The sequence below is a fragment of the Erpetoichthys calabaricus genome (genome assembly GCF_900747795.2).
Source record: "Erpetoichthys calabaricus chromosome 1 unlocalized genomic scaffold, fErpCal1.3 SUPER_1_unloc_3, whole genome shotgun sequence".
NCBI lineage: Eukaryota > Metazoa > Chordata > Cladistia > Polypteriformes > Polypteridae > Erpetoichthys > Erpetoichthys calabaricus.
Window position 1 is genome coordinate 517,236 of NW_026261594.1, and position 25,661 is coordinate 542,896.

General features: G+C 41.8%; 1 protein-coding gene across 1 annotated transcript in view; it reads left to right on the forward strand.

Moving 5' to 3' along the window:
• Positions 1-9,973: 9,973 nt before the first annotated feature.
• Positions 9,974-25,661, forward strand: part of LOC114669313 (stonustoxin subunit alpha-like) — an 81,277-nt gene continuing 65,589 nt past the window's right edge. Inside the window, exons 1-3 of the mRNA XM_051921885.1 lie at positions 9,974-10,065; positions 17,045-17,148; positions 18,723-20,447. Coding sequence (XP_051777845.1) covers positions 17,052-17,148; positions 18,723-20,447 — 1,822 coding nt within the window. The 5' untranslated portion in view covers positions 9,974-10,065; positions 17,045-17,051. The remainder of the gene's footprint in view (positions 10,066-17,044; positions 17,149-18,722; positions 20,448-25,661) is intronic.

Below are 25,661 nucleotides of genomic sequence, written 5' to 3' on the forward strand. Positions count from 1 at the left end.
CTCAACTTTGTCTGGATCAGGTCTTACACTGGTCTAATGAATTAGGCGACCCAGGAAGTGTAATTGTTTCTGTCAGAGACCACACTTTTCTTTATTCAGCTTCAATCCAGCTGACTCAATCCTCTGTAAAACCTTTTCCAGATAAGTGTCATGCTCCTCTGTGGAATATCATCCATGAAAACAGTAACTCCCTCCACACTCTCTAGTGTCTCTCTCATTTTCCTTTGAAAAATCTCTGGAGCGCTTGCTATTCCAAATGGTAACCTTTGGAAACAGAATCTGGAAAATGGAGTAATAAATGTGGTCAACTTACAGCTCTCCTAATGCAGGGGTATTTGCCAAAACCCACCCACTACATCCAATAAAGGAAACATAGCAGCTCCATTAAGTTTTGCAATAATCTCCCCTGGGGTGGGAAGAATAAATCTTTCTCTCTTGACTGCTTCATTTCGTGTTTTCAAATCCACACAAATGTGCACCTCCCCATTTCTCTTTAGAACTGGCACCATAGGTGCACACCAATCAGTTGGCAGTGTTACTTGCTCAATAATGCCATTGTTTTCCATCCTACTTAGCTCCCCCTTAACGTTTTGCACTGCATAAGGTTGTGCCCCCTCTTTTAAATGAATTTTAACAGGCTCAGTTTTTAGTGTCCCATGCTCACCAAATATCTTGTGGACCTCCTGAATTCTTTTTACAAGGCCCATTTATGCTGCTGTGGACCTGCTTAGTAAATTATTCACACTGTGTCCTTGAACCACATAGACTGGGAAGGAGTAAAGATTGCCTTTAAACTCTTTGCTGACTTGGAACTGCCCTAAGTACTCCAACGGACCCCCAGGGCTATAAAGTGAGATGCTGGATTGCTGCAGTGCTCTTTCTGGAATAAGCATGTTGAAAGTCTCTTCACACATTATACTGGCATCAGCCCCTGTGTCACTCAATCTTGAAACTCACTGGAGTGACACCAATGAGAAGCTGCACTGTGCACTGCTCTTCACTCCTATCCAAATTAGTCACAGATCCCAAGGAGTACGCAGGTTCTTCTGTATGCTCCGTGACTTGCCTCACTGTTTTGCTGTGACACCCTCTTGACCATGCAGTGTCCAATTTTGTGACATTTATTACAAGTGGACATCATTGCAGAGCACCTTTCCTGCTTTCTGTGTTGTATTTTCCCACATTTACTGTATTTTCTTTCTGTTTAGTTTCTGGCATGACTTTACTATGACTTGGTCTCCCAGAGCATTTTCCTATTTTCCCATAGATGCGTGCAATTTCATGCACAGAAGCCGACGCTTCTCCTTGCAGACTAACTTGATAGATAGATAGATAGATAGATAGATAGATAGATAGATAGATAGATAGATAGATAGATAGATAGATAGATAGATAGATAGATAGATAGATAGATAGATAGATAGATAGATAGATAGATAGATAGATAGATAGATAGATAGATAGATAGATAGATACTTTATTAATCCCAATGAGAAATTCACATTCTTCAGCAGCAGCATACTGTTACAATAAATAATATTAAATTAAAGAATGATAATAATGCAGGTGAAAAACAGACAATAACTATGTATAATGTTAAATGTTAATGTTTACCCCCCCCGGGTGGAATTAAAGAGTCGCATAGTTTGGGGGAGGAACGATCTCCTCAATCTGTCAGTGGAGCAGGACATTGACAGCAGTCTGTCACTGAAGCTGCTCCTCTGTCTGGAGATGATACTATTTAGTGGATGCAGTGGATTCTCCATAATTGATAGGAGCCTGCTGAGCGGCCTTCGCTCTGCCACAGATGTTAAACTGTCCAGCTCCATGCCAACAATAGAGCCTGCCTTCCTCACCAGTTTGTCCAGGCGTCTTTCCTCTTAATGCTGCCTCCCCAGCACACCACCGCGTAGAAGAGGGCGCTCGCCACAACTGTCTCATAGAACATCTGCAGCATCTTATTGCAGATGTTGAAGGACGCCAGCCTTCTAAGGAAGTATAACCGGGTTTGTCCTTTCTTGCACAGCGCATCAGTATTGGCAGTCCAGTCTAATTTATCAACCAGCTGCACTCCCAGATATTTATAGGTCTGCACCATCTGCACACAGTCACCTTTGATGATCACAGGGTCTATGAGGGGTCTGGGCCTCCTAAAATCCACCACCATCTCCTTGGTTTTGCTGGTGTTCAGGTGTAGGTGGTTTGAGTCGCACCATTTAACAAAGTCATTGATTAGGTCCCTATACTCCTCCTCCAGCCCATTCCTGATACAGCCTAAAGAACAGTTATAAACATTTCAGAACTTTCAAAGGCTTTTATTTGGCAAATAATCAAGTTTACTCAAAGAGTCAATATTTACAGTGTTGACCTTTGACACAAGGCTGTTATCCAAAAGTCTTCACCTCACTCACAGCCACTGAGCCAGCTCTGCATGGGCGGCAATGCCATTCTATAGCGGGCTTCACAGGAGGAGACGGTCCTGACACTTACTGGGCACTTTGTGTCAGCTGATCATTTTGTGCCAGGGGCAAAAGAAGTGAAAATGCTAATAAAGCTCTTGGCAATGATCTGATCACTCTGCATAATAATATAAAAACAATAGGAATTGGCACCACAAAAATTGAAGCTGTAAATTTTGCAAAGCACAACATTCGTGTCACTGCCAAAACTTCTGGCCACTACTGTACATGTGTGTGTGTGTGTGTGTGTTTATACACTCACACGCTCACTATATTTAGACTAATTTAGTAGCCTATCCCAATAATGTAATGAAAAATCATATTATTCTAATATTTATAGCTTATTTTAAATGATTTTTTAGTTGTTGTTTTAATAATCAATATATCCGAACAGCAAGTCAAACAAAAGTTCATGTGTGCACACTTTCCTCTGTGTGTTTTTTTAAGATTAGAGGGTGAATTTTGAATGCCATAATCTCGTGTTGTTATGGCTGGCATTAAAGGCAATTTGTTTTTGTGCCAGCCACTTGTACGGAGGCCTATTTTCTGACCTTCCTGTATCTTTGATCTCATTAATAAGTCCAAAGTTGTTTGGCTTTGGTTTCACGATATCTTCACTGTTTAAATCGTCACCATTGCTGCCTGTGCTGTTCCTTTTGCTTTTCTCTCGTGTGCGTAATATTTTATATACGAAGAAATCAAAGATGTAAAATGTGCAAATAAATATATAATAGGAGAGTCCATCAGTTTTGCATATGTATGCAAACAATTTAATACAATTTTAGCTGACTTAGTTTCCCCTATTTTTCAGATGCAGAATCCTGTTGGAAAGATAGTAAGTTGTGGATATTTTTGTTATTGTAGGGGGCAGAAATTCTTTCTTTTGAAATGTAGTTAGTTAAATTAAAAAGTCTCAGAAAAATAAAATACTCAAAGATACAGATAGCCTACATAAATTCTACCTAAGAATAGTAACGGAGTTGTTTTACTTTGTTACTTCCCACCTCTGATCCATTGCAACTTTGTGAATAAATGCTTTACTTTTATTCTGTGCACAATTTTTCCTCTTCGTTTTTTCTGATAAGCTTTTTAGATGCCATCTTAGGTATCAATGTGGCTTTGGCTCCTGTTATTGTCCTCCTGACATGATGTGCGGCTGTCATTCCATCACACCTGTGGGTAAACGTCACGCGATTTTGAGTTGATTTGCCCACAAACACAAGCCCCAAGCTTCCTTATCACTGCAGCTTAGTTTTGTTTATATCCTACATGTAATTTTTAAGCATATAAGTGCTTCATTAAACTAATGATACATCATTGTTGGCTACAAACAGACAGGTAATTTTAATACTCCACAAATATATTGAGAGTGAACTTGCAGCTTGAGGAGCCCATAGTAGCTTCAGGGGCCCTATGCATCTGTGTAGTCCACATAAAGCAAGAAACGGCTCTGCAAACAATTCATTCACAAATTCTCCTTAAAAATGCCTGAATGATTCTGATTAAACCCTTTCAAATGTGTGGGTTGTAACAGTTTACACCCCACTGAGTGGGAGCTATAGGGCCATACATGGATCCCAAAGGTCAGCGGACCCTCGTGAAAGTTAAAATCACTAAGTCTCTTTTTACCAATGTAGGAAGCATTTTAAGATGGAGAATCTTTTATCTGTGGCACCTCTACATGAGTACCACCTTTTTCAACCCTCACAAACATATGCAGTTTTTAATGTCTTGAAAACATTTGGGATTAAATCACTTAGAGATCTGTACATAGACAACATCTTTGCATCCTATGAACAATTACACTCTAAATGTAACTTTCCAGCAACACATTTCTTTCACTATCTTCAAATTAGAAACTTTGTTAAACAGAACCTGCCTGATTTACCTCATCTCGCACCTTCCTCTATGCTGGAAAAAATATTCAGTTTCGAGGACTCAGACAGTATTTCTACAATATATAAAACTAGCCAACCCGCGGCGTAGCATACACCACATAATTATGTATTGATGGGTGAACACTTCCTGAAACACACAGTTGTCCAAATGAGGTGGGTTTGAGAATACGACTGTAAGTGAATGAAAAGATGGCACTCTGGAGAGAGCAACATACAATTGTCCGTGACTGAAAACTGGGTTTGGCAGATACAGGCATAGCGTTTTGAAAGTTTGTCCCTGCGCCTTATTAATTGTCATTGCAAAGGCCAATCTAACAGGAAATTGTCTGTGTGTAAACGTAAAAGGCAAATTTGAATCTGATGGGGTCAGGGATTCTCTCTCTCGCGCCTGTGTGTGTGTCTCTCTCTCTCTCTCTTGCGTGTGTGTGTGTCTCTCTCTCTGTCATGCGCCTGTGTGTGTGTCTCTCTCTCTCTCGCGTGCATGTGCCTCTGTGTCTGTGTGTGTGTGTGTGTGTTTCTCTCTCTCGTGTATGTGTGTGTGTGTCTCTCTCCCTCTCGTGTGTGCGTGTGTGTGTGTGTGTCTCTCTCACTCTCGCGCACGCGTGTGTGTGTGTGTGTGTCTCTCTCTGTCATGCGCCTGTGTGTGTGTGTCTCTCGTGCGCACCTGTGTGTGTGTGTGTCTCTCTGTCACGCGCCTGTGTGTGTGTCTCTCTGTCTCTCTCTCACTCTCACTCTCTCGCTCGCGCGCCTCTGTGTGTGTGTGTGTGTGTGTGTGTGTGTGCGTGTGTGTGTCTCTCGCGCGCACGCGCACGCCTGTGTGCTATAAGTGAATGAAAAGATGGCACTCTGGAGAGAGCAACATACAATTGTCCGTGACTGAAAACTGGTTGTGGCAGATACAGGAATATCTTTTTGAAAGTTTGTCCCTGCGCCTTATTAATTGTCATTGCAAAGGCCAATCTAACAGGAAATTGTCTGCGTGTAAAAGTAAAAGGCAAATTTGAATTTGATGGGATCAGGGATATCCGGGGAGGACAGTTTGTGAAGTAGGAGCTGCGATTGTTTTACACTGCAGTACATTGCGGTGAATGCTGAGAACAGTCAGTCTAGTGCCATTACAGAGACTTCTTGCTGGCATGAGGTTTCTGAGAAGCATGACAACTGAACCAATTTTAAGTTTGACTTTATGCGGAGGCATGCCAGTGGGAGTAATGGCTGCCCAGCGGGTCATGGGAATAACGCCGCCGGATCGCCAGTCAGCATCGTTTATGGTCGGAACTACGACGGTATGTGATCTTCTTCGAACCTCCGACTTTCGTTCTTGATTAATGAAAACATTCTTGGCAAATGCTTTCGCTCTCGCACGAATTGTTGGCTCTGTAGTGTATGTGCCATTGTCGGCTGCTTAGTGAATTGTTGGTGGGTGGGGTTCGGTCTTGCGTGCGTCTTGCTTGCCACGGACTTTCGGAAACTGTTTTACACACCGCATACAGCAATTCACATCCGTGAGAAACATGCCTCTTCTTAGATGGTCCTGCCGCGTCCACCCTCGTTCTCGAAGCATACACACCGCGTGGTCATGTGCCCACTCGCAAGAGAAACTCACAGAGACCTGCCCACCAACTCTAAGACCATGGCGTGTAAAAAAGTTTGCGATGGTGGACGCGGTCATGCGTCATAACTGAAAAGAATACAGTGGAACCGAAGCAATTTCTCCCATAGAATTGTATGTAAATACAATTAATCAGTTCCAGACTGTACGAACTGTATGTAAATGTATATTTTAAGTTTTTAAGCACAAATATATTTAATTAAACCATAGAATGCACAGCGTAATAATAAACTAAATGTAAAAACATTGAATAAACAGTGAGAAAACCTTCAACAACAGAGAAAACTAACACTGCAATAGTTTGCGTTATAGCGCTACCAACTGCTGGCTAAAAACTTTTTTTTTTTTATGAGTTTTAAGCACAGGGAAAAAAATGAACATTTGAAAAAATCTGTAATTTAATAAACCACCAAGAAAAGTAACATTGCAACAATGCACACTACGAACTGATCGCTGGAAACAGAAGTGAAAACAAAATCAAGCCCAGTGCATTCTTTAACTGCCTTCCTACATTATGAGTCCAGCCCTCTCTCTCTCTGGCGCTGCCTGTGTGTGTGCGCGGCTCTCTCTCTCCCGCTGCCAGTGTGTGTGCGTCTGTCTCTCTCTGGCGCTGCCTGTGTGTGTGCGCACCTCTCTTTCTGTCGCTGCCTGTGTGTGTGCCTCTGTCTCTCTCTGGCACTGCCTGTGTGTGTGCGTCTGTCTCTCTCTGGCGCTGCCTGTGTGTGTGCGTCTGTCTCTCTCTGGCGCTGCCTGTGTGTGTGCGCGGCTCTCTCTCTCTGGCGCTGCCTCTGTGTGTGCGCGGGTCTCTCTCTCTGGTGCTGTCTGTGTGTGTGCGTTGCTCTCTTTCTCTGGCGCTGCCTGTGTGTGTGCGTCTAACTCTCTCTGGCGCTGCCTGTGTGTGTGCGTCTAACTCTCTCTGGCGCTGCCTGTGTGTGCGTCTAACTCTCTCTGGCGCTGCCTGTGTGTGTGCATCTAACTCTCTCTGGCGCTGCCTGTGTGTGTGCGTCTGTCTCTCTCTGGTGCTGCCTGTGTGTGTGCGCGGCTCTCTCTCTCTCTGGCGCTGCCTGTGTGTGCGCGGCTCTCTCTCTCTGGCGCTGCCTGTGTGTGTGCACGGCTCTCTTTCCGCTGCCTGTGTGTATGCATCTGTCTCTCTCTGGCACTGCCTGTGTGTGTGCGTCTAACTCTCTCTGGCGCTGCCTGTGTGTGTGCGTCTAACTCTCTCTGGCGCTGCCTGTGTGTGTGCGCGGCTCTATCTCTGGCGCTGCCTGTGTGCGTGCGTCTGTCTCTCTCTGGCGCTGCCTGTGTGTGTGCACGGCTCTCTCTCTCTGGCGCTGCCTGTGTGTGTGCACGGCTCTCTTTCCGCTGCCTGTGTGTATGCATCTGTCTCTCTCTGGCGCTGCCTGTGTGTGTGCGTCTAACTCTCTCTGGCACTGCCTGTGTGTGTGCGTCTAACTCTCTCTGGCGCTGCCTGTGTGTGTGCGTCTAACTCTCTCTGGCGCTGCCTGTGTGTGCGTCTAACTCTCTCTGGCGCTGCCTGTGTGTGTGCATCTAACTCACTCTGGCGCTGCCTGTGTGTGTGCGCGGCTCTATCTCTGGCGCTGCCTGTGTGTGTGCGTCTGTCTCTCTCTGGCACTGCCTGTGTGTGTGCGCGGCTCTCTCTCTTTCTGGCGCTGCCTGTGTGTGTGCGCGGCTCTCTCTCTCTGGCGCTGCCTGTGTGTGTGCACGGCTCTCTTTCCGCTGCCTGTGTGTATGCATCTGTCTCTCTCTGGCGCTGCCTGTGTGTGTGCGTCTAACTCTCTCTGGCACTGCCTGTGTGTGTGCGTCTAACTCTCTCTGGCGCTGCCTGTGTGTGTGCGTCTAACTCTCTCTGGCGCTGCCTGTGTGTGTGCATGGCTCTCTCTCTGGCGCTGTCTGTGTGTGTGCGTCTGTCTCTCTCTGGCGCTGCCTGTGTGTGTGCGTCTGTCTCTCTCTCGCGCTGCCTGTGTGTGTGTGTGCGGCTCTCTCTGGCGCTGCCTGTGTGTGTGCCTCTGTCTCTCTCTCTGGCGCTGCCTGTATGTGTGCGCGGCTCTCTCTCTCGCGCTGTCTGTGTGTGCCTCTGTCTCTCTCTGGTGCTGCCTCTGTGTGAACCAAGGTTCCACTGAGGTTGACTAATGAAAAATCAACGTGGCTCAGAGGTGTATGTGGAGTCTAGCAGAGACGGATGTGAATGATACCCTGTATTGTGAGTTGCTGCGTCCGAGGTGGTGGGCGTGGCTCGGCGAGTTGTCGTCGTATCCAATGGTCTTAGAGTTGGTGGGCGTGGCTGTCTTGCGTGCTTTCCATGGGTGGCTACTTGTCGGCGGCTTAGTGAATTATATACATAGATTATTTTACAGTCCCTCCCTTTTAAAAATCCAAGAGGACAATGGGAAAAACATCTCTTAATATATCAGAAAAGGAGTGGTATGTAGCAATGCAGAGAATTCATTTGAGCTCCATATGCGCAAAGCATACAATTATTCAACTCAAAGTTATATATCGAGCACATCTGTCTCGCCTAAAACTGTCCAAAACGTTTCCAGGGTGAGATCCAACCTGCGAACAGTGCAATCAAGTCCCAGCCTCACTGGGTCACATGTTTTGGGCCTGCACCAAATGAACATCATTCTGGACCAAAATCTTTAAATGCCTATCAGACAGCCTTGGTGTCACAATCCCTCCTAACACACTAACAGCTGTGTTTGGTGGGCTCACAGAGGGGCTTAAAGTGGAAAAGGACAAACAAACTGTGATTGCCTTCACTACACTATTGGCATGTAGACTTCTCTTGTTAAACTAGAAGAATCCTAACTCTCCTCTTTTAAGTCAGTGGGTAACTGATGTTTTATATTATTTGAAACCGGAAAAAATCAAATTCTCACTTAAAGGATGTGTGCAGAACTTTTTCAAAACCTGGCAGGATCTGATCAATAATATTAATAACAATAAACTCTTAAAGCACTGAGGAAGCAGATTCTCTTCCCATTTCTTTTTCTTCTCCATGTATCTTTATCCACCTATTAAACTCATCAATTTTCTTATTTTTACTAGCTTTAAGTTGTACTCCGTTAGCCATGCTTTCTTTCTCAGGGGTGGGGATTGATTTGTTTTCAATCCTATTTTTTGTAAACATTGATCTATTGGTATGGAATGATTTCAATAAAATAAAAAAAAAAAAAAACACTCAGTCTCAGAAGTTGAAGTCAGGTGGTGAGGACTTCTCTAGCTGTGATTTCTAACTGTATTTAGACCTGCTCATTGGCCATTGTGGACCATGTGACCTCGGGCTGCCCAAATCTGCTCATACTGACAATGGCATCAGCGTCTCATATTTGTTATCTGATGTTTCACTTCATGCATTAGCTGTTGTTTGTTCTACACTCCTGTCAGTAGCCAGTGGGAGACATGCCAGTAAGTATTTGTTCTATCATACACTGTATATATGAGAATAAACTTAAATTGACCTGGAAGTTTAAGAGGTTTAGCCCTGCCATATCCCCTGAGATGTTATTCTGTGCCACTGTATGCTGCAATACTCTGCATGGATGGAATGACAATAAACCACTTGACTTGACCAGCAGTCTAACAAAATGCCAACCGATTGCCAGCATCAGTCTCGTTGTTCATATGGAGGACGCTTTGTGTTGAGGTGTCTTTAGAAGATGTCACCAGCCACATTCATGTGAGAGCTGAAGAGATCATGTCCATCAGCAGGCCTCAGAATGACTGGGCATCACCGAGCAGGATGAGGGTCTGTTGGTGTGGAGGAGGACATCTGGTCTGACAGTTCATTTTGTTAGCATTGTGTTAGCACTCTTATAATTGTATCTCTGGTTGGCCTGTAAAAGAGGAGCACTGGGTGGTAAAGTGGCACCCAGGGGGACTGAAGCGGACTCACCAAACAACATTTCTGTTTATATTTTAATCACAAGACTGCGCTTCCTGCTTTCAGTTTGTTGGAATGTAGAAGAACAGCCTGAGAGCTGACAGACAAGCTGAGCCCAGCCACAGTCTCGGGTGCGGCTTCACAACTAACAACACCTGCCGGAGTCGAGGGGTCTGCTGCTGCTTCACGGCTGTAAGTCAAGTCTTTCAGTTATTTTTTCTGGAATTTCTTTGAGTTGCTGGAGTTTCTTTTGAGGCAATGAGGATGGCACAGATGTGCTGCTAGGATTGGAGATGAGGTCTGTGCTGCAGGGGGTGTAAGCAAATGTCAGCTCAGTTGGATATAATGACGCGGCTCAGTGCTTTATTAACAAACTGGCTGCTGCTGATGTTACTTAACACAAAGTTCACCAGCAGTAAAGCACTACAACAGTCAGATTCCTTTTGGGTTGTAATGTTGATAAACTTGATGAGCCTGCATCTCTGAATGAGGCGACAGAATGCGGGCCTGTCCTCCTCACCAGTCTTTATTCTAGTGGGTAACTCTAATTTAATCATTAATATCTCTACATATAAGCTGCAAAAATTGTGTTATTTATTCAGTGTTTTCTTCTGGCAATTTCTAGCTCTTTTAGCAATTTTGATTATTTTCCCAGTGTATTGTTTCTAATTCTAATTCAGAACTTTGTCTTTCACGTGTTTATTTGTATGTTTTTTGTTGTTTAATGTTTGGTATTTGTCTCTATCCTATGTTATTCAAGTGATCTTTATCTTTGCTTTTATTTCTACTGTACTTTGAGTCTTTTATTGATAAAGAAGATCAGTTATAAAGGGATGACAAGCAGGACAGCTTTAGGAGATCTTAAGAAACCATTTCAACATTTAGTTTTTTAGAACATGCTAATCTATATGTCGAGATGAAAGTGCTTTACAAATCGAAAAAGTAAAATTAAAATTAAAAAGAGGTCAAATGGAGGAATCCCTAGTTAGTTTAGCTTATGGTAATCATCACATCTAGAGAGTACAGTGACATTCACACGTGCGTGTTTAATCACTGCTCCCTGCTGAGTGTTTAATGTTTTATAGTGTTGATAGGGAAATAATTATATAAACTATGTAAATATAATATATACATGATGATTGTTTAAATAATAAATGCCTTTTGGGACAGAAGCCATCATTTTCAGTGTTTATAAAGGCTTACAAAATAATTTGCTTCTCTTCTGCAGTAAATAATGAATAGCATTAGATGAAAAAATATATAGGACAAAATTACTTTCTGCTTTATTATATCTATCTAGTATATAAAAAAAATCTTGGGTCGAGACGTGATCATCTCGGAGAGACACTTTGACGTCACGCGAGACTAGACATTACAACCTTAGAAAGCAAGACCTGTGAGACGGTGACTTTTGCACGTCACATCCTACTTAAAAAACAATTTAAAACAAGTTCACTGACGTCTAATCTCACAGTTGTTTGGAATGCTTCTGGTAGACACACTTCATGTAAAAATGTTATACGTTCTAGATCAGGGGTCCCCAACCCCCGGTCCGCGGCCCACTACCGGTCCGCAGCCGTCTGACAGCCGGGCCGCGAGAGAACTGCCGGCAACGGCGACTCACTCAGACTTTTCAGAACGCTTGGCGCGGGGCTTTGCAGCGGCGCAGAGAGAGGAGAGAGACCGAGGTGAGAGACTATTACAACAAAGTATTTTTATGGTCCCGACAGTTTCCCCATATGACATGAGTCTATAGAAATCGCGTTACTACGAAGTACATTCAACAGATGTCAACAAAACAGAAGTCAACCTCCACTGCATAAAAAAAGGAAAGCCAAAAAACAAATCTTTTCACCCTTATGTTGTCATATGAAAAAGTTTGGAAACCCCTCTCAGCCTGCATAATGCTCTCCTTTCAACAAAAAAGATAACAGTGGTATGTTTTTCATTTCCTAGGAGCATCTGAGTACTGCTGTGTTTTCCAAATAAAGATTTTTAGTGAAGCAGTATTTAGTTGTATGAAATTAAATCAAATGAGAAAAACTGGCTGTGCACAAATGTGGGTCCCCTTGTCATTGTGCTGATTTGAATGCCTGTCACTGTTCAATGCTGATTACTTGGTTGGATGAGCTTGTTAAGCCTTGAACTTCATAGACAGGTGTGTCCAATCATGAGCAAAGGTATTTATGATGGTCAATTGCAAGTTCTGCTTCCCTTTGACTCTCTTCTGAAGAGGGACAGCATGGGATCCTCAAAACAACTCTCAAAAGATCTGAAAACAAAGATTGTTCAGTCTCATGGTTTAGGGGAAGGCTACAAAAAGCCGTCTGAGAGGTTTAAACTGTCAGTTTCAACTGTAAGGAATGGAATCAGGAAATGGAAGGCCACAGGCACAGTTGCTGTTAAACCCAGGTCTGGTAGGCCAAGAAAAATGGTTACAGATCACCTCCAAAGACATGCAAGAACATCTTGCTGCAGATGGTGTATCTGTATTAATTTGCACAAAGAACATCTGTATGGCAGGGTGATGAGAAAGAAGCCCTTTCTGCACTCACGCAACAAACAGAGTCGCTTGTTGTATGCAAATACTAATTAAGAAAAGCCAAATTCATTTTGGAACAAAATGCTTTGGACTTATGAGACAAAAATTGAGTTATTTGGTCATAACAAAAAGCACTTTGCATGGCAGAAGAAGAACACCGCATTCCAAGAAAAACACCTGCTACCTACTGTCAAATTTGGTGGAAGTTCCATCATGCTGTGGGGCTGTGTGGCTAGTTCAGGGACTGGGGCCCTTGTTCAAGTCGAGGGTCAGATGAATTCAACCCAATATCAACAAATTCTTCATGATAATGTTTAAGCATCAGTCACAAAGTTGAAGTTACGCAGGGGTTGGATATTCCAACAAGACAATGACCCAAAACACAGTTCGAAATCTACAAAGACACATGCAGAGGGAGAAGTACAATATTCTGGAATGGCCGTCACAGTTCCCTGACTTGAATATCATCGAAAATCTATGGGATGATTTGAAGCAGGCTGTCCATGCTTGGCAGCCATCAAATTTAACTGAAGAGATTTTGTATGGAAGAATGGTCAGAAATACCTCCATCCAGAATCCAGACACTCATCAAAGGCTATAGGAGGAAAGCGTCTAGAGGCTCAAAAGAGAAAAAGGAGGCTCAACTAAGTATTGATGGAATATCTCTGTTGGTGTGCCCAAATTTATGCACCTGTCTAATTTTGTTATGATGCATATTGCATATTTTCTGTTAATCCAATAAACTTAATGTCACTGCTGAAATACTACTGTTACCGTAAGGCATGTCATATATTAAAAAGAAGTTGCTACTTTGAAAGCTCAACCAATGATAAACAAAAATCCAAAGAATTAAGAGGGGATCCCAAACTTTTTCATATGACTGTAAATGCAGTTTCTAAAATTTTATTAATTATATAGTATCGTTAAAATAAAGTTTTGAACAGATCCTCCGAGTATTTGATTTTTTTCAATTTCAAATAGTATATGTCACTTACCACTGACTTATAAAAGATGGACTGAGATTCTCCCTGTCAAGGAGGATAAGTCTATGTGCCAGTAATGTGGTGTAGGAAATTACCATCCTTCTCCTTCTCCTTCTCCACTTAAAGCCCATCTTGAAGCCCACCACACACAGATGTTAATGGGTTAGGAGGGATTGTGACACCAAGGCCATCTGGTAAGCATTCAGAGATTTTTGTCCAAAATTATGTTAATTTGGCCCAAAACATGTGGCTCAGTGAGGCTGGAGCTCGATTGCCACATTCACAGTTTGGATTTTTGCCCTGGATACATTTTGGAGAATTTTAAACAACATAAGTGTGATCGATGATAGACTTTAATTTGAAGGATTGAGTGTTTTGCATATATGGAGCTGGAGTGTATTCTGTGCATGGCTGACTTCCACTCTTTTTCTGAGTTGTTAAGTGAAGACCCTTTTCCCACTCTACCCTGAGATCTTTAAATGGAGCAGACCTCGAGATCTTTTTACATGTTACTAAGATGCTGTCTGAGTCTTCAAGACTGATCAGTATTGCCTCTGGAATAGAAATGGGTGGGGGGTGTGGAAAATTGTGCAGGTTCCCTTTAGTAAAGTTTATGATTTGAAAATTCCACTGGGCTGAAATCAGGGCCTGCTACTTTCCCACTTTGGAGTGAGTTTACATATTCTGGTAGTTCTGCAGACTGTTAGAGGTTTGTCCAGTTCCCCTGCACTGAGAGTATCAAGCTGTGAAATTTGTATTGTGTCAAAAAACTCTCATCTTCTTTAAATTGAATAGATTATAAGGACTTGTAAAACTCCCTATACATTTGAGTTATATTTGTCAAGACTTCTGTTAAACCTCCAAATTCTACTCACCCACAAAAACCACGCTTAGTTACATTAGATACTGCATTCATTCATAAAGGTATGTTAAAGAAGAAAAGATAGAAAATAAAACAATACAAACATATACTCATTTACCAATTACTCTTTACATTTTCTCACCTCCACTCCAAATACAGATCCTTCCACAATGCTTCCCCCTCTACTACTCACAACCACACACAGATACATCAGAAATGACTAACAAAACTGAAAACAGTAGTGAGTACAAACTCCAGGGATCAAAAGCAGTCACAAAGCTTTGATAAATTGACAACAGTGGTGTAAAACATCTGAATAAAATGATTGCAAAATCAACGGACCAGAGAACAAGTGAACAGTTTGATCATATGATTTTGTGGTACAGTGGGTCCACAACTTAACTGTTGGTCAGACTTAGTGCTGTTATTATTTGATTTGAGTGCAGTGACAGGGCCACACCACGGACCTGTGCCAGTAGTTGTACTGGTTTGGATGTGGAATGGAACCTTCCCATGCATCTAGTGGATTAAGGAGGGGGAGGTATGTGGGATGGTAGATCTACGAATGAACTGTTGGTCAGATTTTAAATAAATATTTCTTCCGCAAAAAGTTCAGGCTCCAATCAGGCATGGGTGTGCGTGAGTGTGTTATGCTCTGTGGGTAATTGGGGTGCTGACTGATCGTGCTGTAAACATGTACAGAGGTGGGAGGAACAGTCAAGTGTCTCAATAGTGCCACGGAGGAAGCAGCTCCTCGCAGCTGCACCCAAATAGGCAGGCAATAAAAGGGGGATTTGAGCACTGATGCCTGTAGTGCTCATCACTGCACAACAGTCTAGACAACAGGTCCGACATTTGATTTGTATGGAGATTTATTAAGTGTTCAGAAGACTTTTAATAAGTATGCCTTTAATGTTTCATTAAGACTTTTATAAAGTATAGCCAACCCGCGGCGTAACATGCGCCGCATAATTATGTATTGATGGGTGAACACTTGCTGAACGACACAGTTGTCCAAATGGGGTGGGTTTGTGGATACCACTGTGAGTGAATGAAAAGATGGACCTCTGGAGAGAGCAACATACAATTGTCCGTGACTGAAAGCGGGATCGTCTGTGACGATGGAGGCCATGCTGGTGAAAGTTACTTCGTCGGTAGGGATAAGTTTCAGCACTTGTTCATTAAGGTGTAGTGAGTCTTCGTTGTTGACGCTTAATATAGCTTGCGTACTGAGTTGTTCCGGAGTCACAGTTGAGAAACACTTTTTTAATGTCTTTTTAGCACAGGGAAAAAAATTAACATGTGAAACATCCGTAATGTAATAAGCCACCAAGAAAAATAACTTTGCAGCAATGCACACTACGATCCGATAGCTGTAAACAGAAGTGAAAACAAAATGGAGCCCGGTGCATTCTTTAACTGCCTTGTAGCGCAATGGTAGTGCTGCTGTTTTGCAGTAAGGAGACTGTGGAAGATTTTGGGTTTGCTTCCCAGTTTCTTCCTGTGTGGATAGCGCTTGGAATACTGAAAACACCGGTATATCAATGTAATGAAGTATTATTATTCTTATGCATCCAGCGCGCTCTCTCTCTCGCGCGCCTGTATGCGCGTGTGCGTGTGTGTGTGTGTGTGTGTGTGTGTGTGTGTGTGTGTGTGTGTGTCGCTCGCTCGCTGCACGTGTTCCTTCAGGCATACCAGTAAGTGAATGAAAAGATGGAACTCTGGAGAGAGCAACATACAACTGTCCGTGACTGAAAACTGGTTTTGGCAGATACATGCACATCTTTTTGAAAGTTTGGCCCTGTGCCTTATCAATTGTCATTACAAAGGCAAATCTAACAGGAAATTGTCTTTGCTCAGATGCACACGCAGGCTCTCTCTCAACAGCACAGGAGCCTTCCCAGCCCCCCAAACACCCAAAACCCAATGTCTTTTTCCTCGGTTATACTGTTGAATAAAAGCGCACTTGTTTTGTTATACGTGTACCTTTTGTGAAAGTGTTTATTTGATATTTGGACTTCAGTCTTCACACATCATACACTTCATGTCAAGCTTTTGTTGTTAGTACTATATCATGAAAAAAGTTTCGGTTTTAGGTATGTGTTCAATATTTCTTGCATTTCTCGCATTTTCTGTCATCCTACATTTACACAGATTGTTGTAGACATGAAACACACATGAAATACATGTGTTCCAAATAACAATAAATTACTTACTCTCTACAGCTCCAGGTACTTCAAACCGAGATAAACAGACTTGAGGTAGGAGAACTTTTTGGCCTTTCTGTGGCGGTGGGGGGATGGGATAGCAGTCTGCTTGCTGCTTGTGCTGATCGACACATTTACAAACAAAAGATGCTGATGGAGAGGTGTGAAGGAATTTAAAGTGACCCGGGATTACAAGTTTTTTGGTGCGCTTCAGGGATTCTAGTGTTAAAGACCTGAGGTGCATTAGTATACAGAACAACCAGCTATCAATAAAAGTTTTTCTTCATTATATCCTTGTTCTTCAATAGCTGTTGAGTTCAGCTCTTATTCTATTATGAAAACTTTATATGTGCCAGCTAGCAAGTCTTACTAGGTGTGTGTTACATTAGCTAGTTTCTTGGGCCACCCCCCACCCCGGAACATTCTGCTTTTGACCATTTAACAGTCTCTTCGTGACATTTCTAAGACAAATGCTTATATATTTCACTGTGTACTGCAAAACAAAATACTTAACTACTGTTACTTCCAAATTGTTCTGTCACACCTTTGAGCTTATTATGGTCTCTACTGTTAACAGTGAGAAAATGGCAGAGCAACTCGTCTCCATTACAACTGCTGCTCTTGGACGGCCATTCCAGTTGGGGATGCTTTATGACTGTCGCAGTGATCAGCTTGTCCCAGGTAACGTATGTCACCTCTGGTTTATAAATGGTCAGAACTGAAAACATTTCTAAAAAGAAACAGCAGACTGGGTTTGACGTCTAAGTTATACAGATTGGATGATATGCTTGTATACAAATATCTCTGGGTTTTAGGTGGGGTGCTGAAAAGAAGGTGGTGGCATACACATCATCAGCTTTTGTTTTATAAGAATGCACAAAAATTCAGAAAGGAGAAACTGACCTAGTTCACGGTAAAGAAAAGGTCTTCTTGTTCTCTTTCCACCACTGTTTGGTTTGAGTTAATCTCAAATTATACCTTGAAAGGACATTTGCAAATAGATGCAGCACCTTCAAAAAGTATTCAGATTTTGTTTTGTTTCAGTCTTGTGCTAAAATCATTTCAATTCATTTCTTCCTCAAGCAACACTCTAGAATCAGAAAATGAAAACAGGATTTTAGAAAGTTTTGTCAAGTCATGTCACTATCTAACCCATTTAGTCCTGAACAGGGTAGTGGGGGGACAGTGCTGGGGCCTATCCTATCCAGCATCCAGCCTAGGGTGCAAGGTAGACACAGACATTGGACAGGGCATCAGTCCAACGCAGGCTGAACACACACACATACACACTAGGTCCAATCAGGCATCACCAATCCACCTAACTTGCATGTCTTTGGTCAGTGGAAGGACACGTGGGGAGGAGAACATGCAAATTCTATGCAGGGAGGACCCAAGATGAGAACTCTTGTCCCTTTACTGCGAAACAGCTGCAGATCTTATGGTTTGTTAAAGACCCTTATAACTATCATGATCACAAGTTCTACAACTTTAAATAATTCAAAAAGGCTTGAATACTTCAAGTAGGCCTTAAGGCCAACACCCTCCAAAAGTCCAAGGCATACAAAACAATCATGTAAGGGAGAGAGGAACTGGAAAATCCCTAGCAGAAAAATCAAACTATTATTCTTTAAATAATACATTTTTTTAATTGGAAACATTTAAAAGTAATAAGACTCCAAGGATGAATGATTTTGAATCAGTAATTCAGAAAGGTTCCAAATGAACAAAACTAGAATGTAAGTAAAGGGAAAATTTCTAAAAACTAGAGAAAAGATCAAAATACCAACAATACTTGCAAATTTGTGAACAGATAAAAAAAAAAAAGGGCGTCAAACTCATCATAAGAAAAATTATAAGAAAAAGACAAAAACTAAAATGGGAATTTCAAATGAAACCTAAATTCACACTTAACCAAGAAGTGTCCTTTTTACTTGGCTGTAATAATCTTCCATGAATGACTCTGTCCCCCCTTTTGTACATTTTATCTGTCGCTGGCAGAGGTATGATAGGGGATGCAAGGTTATAACAAATCCTGAAAACAGGGTACCTTTACGCCACCGGATATACTCAGGTGTCATACATGAACACTCCAGAGAGAGTGACTAGGTCACTAAAGTGTGTCACCACGCTGGTTACCATAATACTAACATGCAGGACATTTTAATGAAGAGTATTATAGATCAATGCTGAAATATAATATATACAATTAGTTCATACAGGATTCTGTCAAACTACAAATATATTTGCTTCCACAGGGGTGACACTCTGGAGTAAGTCCAACCTGGAGAAAGACATCAGCGTTAAATCACAACGTCTTACGGAGTATTCACTGGAGACCTCCAACTCTCTGACTGATAAGTCCAAGGCACTTGAAATAAACGCATCATTGAGGGGGAGTTTTGCTTGCGGCCTTGTAAAGGTTGAGGGTTCAGCCAAGTACCTGTACAACAGCAGCTCCTCCAAGAATCAAGCTAGGGTGACCCTGAATTACTTCATGACCACCGTGTTTAAGCAGTTGACAATGAGTCAGCTCAGTAGAAACAACGTCACATATGAAGAAGTGTTCAGGCAGGGGACAGCGACTCATGTGGTTACGGCGATTCTGTATGGAGCTCGGGCCCTCATGGTGTTTGACAGAGATGTTTCAAAAGATGAATCTACTCACACCATTGCAGGAGAATTAAAAGCATCGATAGAGAAAATCCCAAAGTTAGTCATTCATGGCAAAGGATCACTGGACTTGTCTGCTAAAGAGAAGGAAGAAGCTGAAAAAATCCGGTGCACTTTCCATGGAGACTTTTATATTCGTGAACTTCCAGTTGACTATTTAACATCCCTGGATGTGTACAAGAAACTGCCCACTTTCCTGGGTGAAGATGGTGAGCATGCAGTTCCCGTCACTGTGTGGCTGTACCCGCTCAGTCTGCTGGACTCCAGCGCTGCCAGGCTGATGTATGAGATCAGTACTGACCTGGTCACCCAGGCAGAGCGTGTGCTGGACTCTTTACTAGAGGCAATGGTGATGTGTGATTATCTTTTAACAGATCCCACAGTCAAGATCTTCTACAACATAGAAAAGAAAATCAGTAAATTCAAAACTCTGATTGAGAGGTACAAGCTGTACTTTCAAAAGAGGTTTGCTCAGATTTTGCCATCAGTTCGGGGAGGAACAACAAATGCAACTGCACTTGGTGACATCCTTGAGGCACACCGGACATCACCATTCAGTCAGCACAAGTTAGAGGGCTGGCTGTGCTCACTGCAGACCGAGATTAGGGTGATTGAGGCCGTGATTAAGGGTATGGAAGACAGCAATGTATCACTTCTAACTGGAAGGTTTGATACAATAGAGCCTTTGATTTTTAAGCCAAACATTAACTACATTGTGAACTTCAATTTGAACTTGTTAAGCAAAAAAAGCAAAAGTTTAAACACAATGGAAAATTATTTTATATCTGAAGATCAAAATAGTATTAGAATTACTGATATGAAGAACAATGACGAGTGGGTACATTCACAGGCAGACTGTGACAAAATACGACTGAGAAGACAACTGTTTCTTGATTTTGCAAGTAACAACCAACAGAATGAATCCATCAAGTTTGTGGTTACTAGCAGGCCTGTTGAGACACAAGAAAGCAGTTCAGTTCTCTTGTATTGTAAAGGGGAGCTGCGTAGTTCAGACTTTGAGCCCCCTTCAACTCCAGATGTTCCTAAAGTATTAAAAACATCGAGTCAATCAGCAGAAATAGAGCTCTCCCTCCCGCCTCATGGATCAAATGAGACAATAAAGTACCTGGTGCAGTTCAGAAAACACACTGAGAGACAGTGGAGGTCACAGGTGACGAGAGACACAGAGAAATGTTGCACTCTGGAAGGTCTTCAGAGGTCTACACAGTATGACGTGAGATATGCAGCCGTCTGTGAGGCCGGAATGGGACCTCCTAGTGAAATCATCTCTGTGAAGACTGGAGAACCAGGTATGGTTTTGAACTACCTTGATGACTTTAGAATTGCTAGAAAATGTTTATCTTCATATAGTGTCTTTCAATAGTAAAGGTGTTTGATAACTACTGGGATGAGGGCAGCTGTGTCCATCATCACTATGACTAAAAACACTTATAAAATGCTGGTTATTCAAGGACGAGTTTATGTGATCTCTATACAGTATGTTAAAGTTAATATACAGTCAGTTAGTTGTAATTAATATAGTGTTTATTGCTTTTATGAATTGATTGATTGTGATTGGTCTGAAAGCTCAGCCTTATTTTTTATGGTTAGGGTTAGATGAATTAAAGATGAGTACATTACTTGGTGAGCAGACATAGTATAAACTATAAAACATGATGTTAAACTTACAAGTACGGAGAGCTGGAGTGTTTGTGAGCGGCAATCCCAGTCAAAGGAACACACAACATGAGGAGTGCAGTGAAGAGCAGGTTAGGAGCCCACCATACGATTGTGCAGGAGGAGGGGATGTGAAGTCCACTGGCTTTGTTTGCTTAAGTTTACCTTCATTAATCTTTCAAGTAAGTTGGAAGGAATGAAGTTTTGATGCCTTTTATATTTTTTCCCCTTTACACTTTCTTTTTTATTATTATTTTTATTTATTTTCTTTTTTATTTGTTACCTTTATAAAGAACATTGTCCATTTATATTTATCTAAATTGAATGTCCTAGGCAGGAGAATGAAAGGGATCCTCCATAATCAAGTCCATTAGTTTATTGGGAGGGTTCTTCTGTTTGGTGTTCATCTTTTCTGATATGTGGACATTTATATCTGAGTGGGTTTTGAAAGAGTGACGTTTACTTGAACATTCTGAGCAGGCTGAAGAACAGTGTAGTTAATGACGGCATTTGCTGTGAGTGCTTAAAACACAGGGTGTCCGTACTGTATATGGCAGAAGCGGTCATTTCTTCTTCCTAATTAACAGCCATAGCATCTGCCCTTCTACCACAGTGCGGCTGTGCAGTTAAAGACATATTTTACTTGCTTGACTAAATATGAGAACACTTTTGAGAGTGGGCCAAGGGGATGAAGTTATTTTGACAGGTGTTTGAAGTTGTAGCCTTCCTACAGCTGTGAGGCTTTCCTTAATTCCCATCGTGATGACCCCACACCCTACTTTGCTTAGTTAATGTGGAATTCCAGATTAAAAAAAAATCACATTTTTCATGAACCTGAAGTACACACTAAATTTATTAAAAGTGTTTTGTATTTCCCCAAAATGCAGTATAACTGAAAAAAATGAATTTTTGTCTGATCAGGCAGTTTTTTATTTTATATTAAGGACAGAAATTATAGTTCAACATTATTTCTCATCCCAGACAATTCAGCTTTCTTACTGGAAGCTTCCACTTCAAAAGGTATTTATGTTAAATCCAACTTTCTGATAACAAGAGAATGCAGCATGTAGGCGATGGTTGATGTAGGCTGTAGGGTGACCATGTTCAGTGTGGGCTCCGGGGACGCCATCTAAAATGTAGGACACAGGGCAGCCACATTGGTGACAAGCCACATGGAGGCCTTGTTGGAGAAAGACCATTTAGGAAGACAAGCACTCTCTTATGAGAGGAACGATTGCTGGGGAATGCTGGGATAGGATGGCATCAACGTCATAGGCAGCACATGAACAGAGGTTCATGAAGGTAGAACAGAGATTTGACCCATGGTGACAAACCCAGAAGACGTTAGAGAGATCCTATTACACTCCTAAGGGTCCTATTACTATTAGTGGTGTGTCTCACATCACACACCTCTACCTCTTACCTCATCCACACAAACACCTACACCCACCCATATGTGATCAGCACCAACGCTTTTATTACAATGCAGGAAAAGTGACAACAATTTTGTCTTGAAAGACAAAACTTTATTAAAAAACTCAACTACACACTACTCGACATGAATATTTTACCCTCACATATACACATATAAGGCCTGTTTTTGGCTTTATTATTAATACAGAAGGAAAAGTATCTCAAGATGCATTGAAAAGCTAGTTAAGGTTAACAGTCTAAGTCTTGAGCAGTAAATAAATGTCCCTACTTAACCAGAAGCAAAACTGAGGCACGTATAAAGCAAAAGAAGCTAAACTGCGATGTCATTTCATTAACAAAGGAAAGTCAGATGGAGGAACTGCTGTGAGAAATTAAGGCGTGAGGGTTACCCTGGACATGACATAAGCTGCATGGCCACAATGCCATATGCAATAACTTTTACACAAACTGGGACAGCAGCTCCTCAAGAGGAAGGTAACAATGCTTAGCACAATAAGGAAAAATAAGCCAGAGCTCCCATCTCAACTGCTGGCCACACGGAATAGGCCGGTGAAGACCTTAAATTTTTGTCTAAACAAATGACACATCCTTGGTGAACAATGTGATCTGCACTGGGATAGGAGATTCCATGGCCAGAAAGGATAATGGACTATAATGCTACAAAAAGAGGAGTGGAGAATTTAGACAAAACATCACGCTGGATGCTGGCCACACGCAATTTTTTCAACATATTGAACATCTCAGAAAAAAATACTTTTGTCATCTCGACAACCTTGAACTGAGACTGGAACAGGGAGAAGGAGACAGAGCCTTCTTGAGGAGCAGAGTACACCACTGGTGACACCTCACATGCTACTGGGACGACATGTGCCAAAGACCCCAGCATGCACAGCCATTGTGTCGATTCAACAGTCCAATCCACAGGGGAACCAATGACGGCACCAGTAGTGTGTGTGTATAGTGAGTGTGTTTGTGTGTCTCACTGTGTGAACTGTACAGTTATTACAGTATTGTGTAGAAAATGAAAATATTCAGTTCTGCTTGATAAACACACAGAATGTGATCTGAGAGTAAAGAGTAAACAGGTTATTTTTTTATTTTTATACATTGCTTTTTAAAATAAAGCGACCATCTGATTTAAAAACAAAAGTCCCTCAATAGTACATTCGTAGCAAAAATGTAATCATAAATTGAGATTCAACTCAATTATTTTTCATGCTTCTCAAAGAAAAATTAAAATACGATGTTTGTAAACTACTGCATCTGTGAAGTGTGAGATGATATCTAAAACTATCATTGAGTGTATTTCAGTAATTTGTGTAGTGACTTCTAAAACCACAATATTACATTAAAATATACTGTTCAAAAAATAAAGGAACACTTTGTAATGAGAGTATATCATCAAGTCAATGAAACATGAGGGCTATTGATCTGGTCAGTGAAGTAGCAGAGGGGCTTGTTCATCAGTTTCAGCTGCTTTGGTGCACTAGAGGGGCAACAATGAGACGACCACCAAAACAGGAATGAATGGTTTAACAGGTGGAGGGAGCCCACGGACATTTTTCCCTCCTCATCTGTTTTGTCACTCGTTTTGCATTTGGCTACGGTCAGTGTCACTACTGAGGCGATACCTGGACCTACAGAGGTTATATAGGTAGTCCAATTTCTCCAGGATAGAACATCAATAGGTGCCATTGCCAGAAGGTTTGCTGTGTCTCCCAGCACAGTCTCAAGGGTATTGAGGAGATTCCAAGAGACAGGCAGTTACTCTAGGAGAGCTGGACAGGGCCAGAGAAGGTCCTTAACCCATCAGCAGGTCTGGAGGAACAGGATGAGCTGTGCCAGAACATACAAAATGACCTCCAGCAAGCAGGCCACTGGTGTGAATGTCTCTGACCTCGGACAAAAAGAAACAGACTTCATGAGGGGGGCCTGAGGGCCTGACATCCTTTAGTGGGCCCTGTGGAGCTTGATTGGCATTTGCCATAGAACACCAGAATTGGCAGGTCCACCACTGGTGGGCACCCTGTGCTTTTCACAGTTGAAAGCAGGTTCACCCTAAGCACATGTGACAGATGTGAAATGGTCTGGAGAAGCCATGGAGAACGTTATGCTGCCTGTAACATCGTTCAGCATGACCGGTTTGGTGGTGGGACAGTGATGGTCTGGGGAGGCATATCCATGGAGGGACACACAGACCTCTACAGGCTAGACAGCAGCACCTTGACTGCCATTAGGTATCGGAATGAAATCCTTGGACCCATTGTCAGACCCTATGTAGCTTATATCATGTCCAGGGCAACCCTTATGCCTTAATTTATAATAATTAAGTTATCTTAATTTTATAATAATATAATCTTATATCACAGCTCCAGCTGATTCAAAACTCAACTGCAAGAGTCGTGACACGGACCAACAACAGCGAGCACATCCCAGCCATCCTGCTGCACCTTCACTGCTCCCTGTGTCTTACAGGACTGAATATCAACTTCTGTTCTTGACCTGCCACTAAGGTCCTCTGATTCTGTGCCCCCCACTAACCTGCACTCTGTGGTTGACAGCAGGGCCTTCAGCTGTATATAGCGCCCTGACTGTGGAATGACCTCCCGACATTAATGACATCAGCTGACTCCATTCATTAGTTTAGGAGGACATTAAACAGACCTGACATTCTGCCCCTTCTTTCAGTTTACCCCTCTGTCTGTCCAGGTACTCAGGGTTTGAATTTTTATCACAATTTATGTTATTGGCTCAAGATTTTTTTGAAGTATTAGATGTTGTATTTTAGTCTTCATTATTGTCTTTTATTCTATTTGAATGTTTTGTATATCCTGTATTCATCTTTATTTAGCGAAGATATTATTTGTAGCCAATGTTATATAGGTCCTGTTGTTCTTTTTGAATTTTGGGCATTGTGCTATATAAATACTGTAAATTGTGTTCTAATTAGTATTTTTATTTTTTTTCTTTTGATGGCCCATTGTTTATAATAATAAGTGACAAAAACTAGAGCAGTTCTATATAAGGCAATTAATATATTGCATAATTCAGTGTAGAATATGTATTGCTGTTTTCTTCACATACATGTTTAAAAATATTAGATTGGCTTAAATATTTATTCTAAATTGGTTTAGAACAATATTGCACACATGCAAAGTACATTTTAAAAAACGTAATCACTTTTATTATTAACGTTTTACTAAACTCTAACATGGTGTGAACATTATAATTATATTGTATAGTTCGTTTCATGAATGTACAGATTTTGATGATTTTAATTTTTTCGACATGTTAAATGGTTCCCACAGACCCGAACACAACGTAAATGTTAATAATGTATTTCACAGAAACGATCCGTATTGTTTAGTTTGATGTATGTCACGACGTGATGGCAGAAACCCTCTGAACTTCAC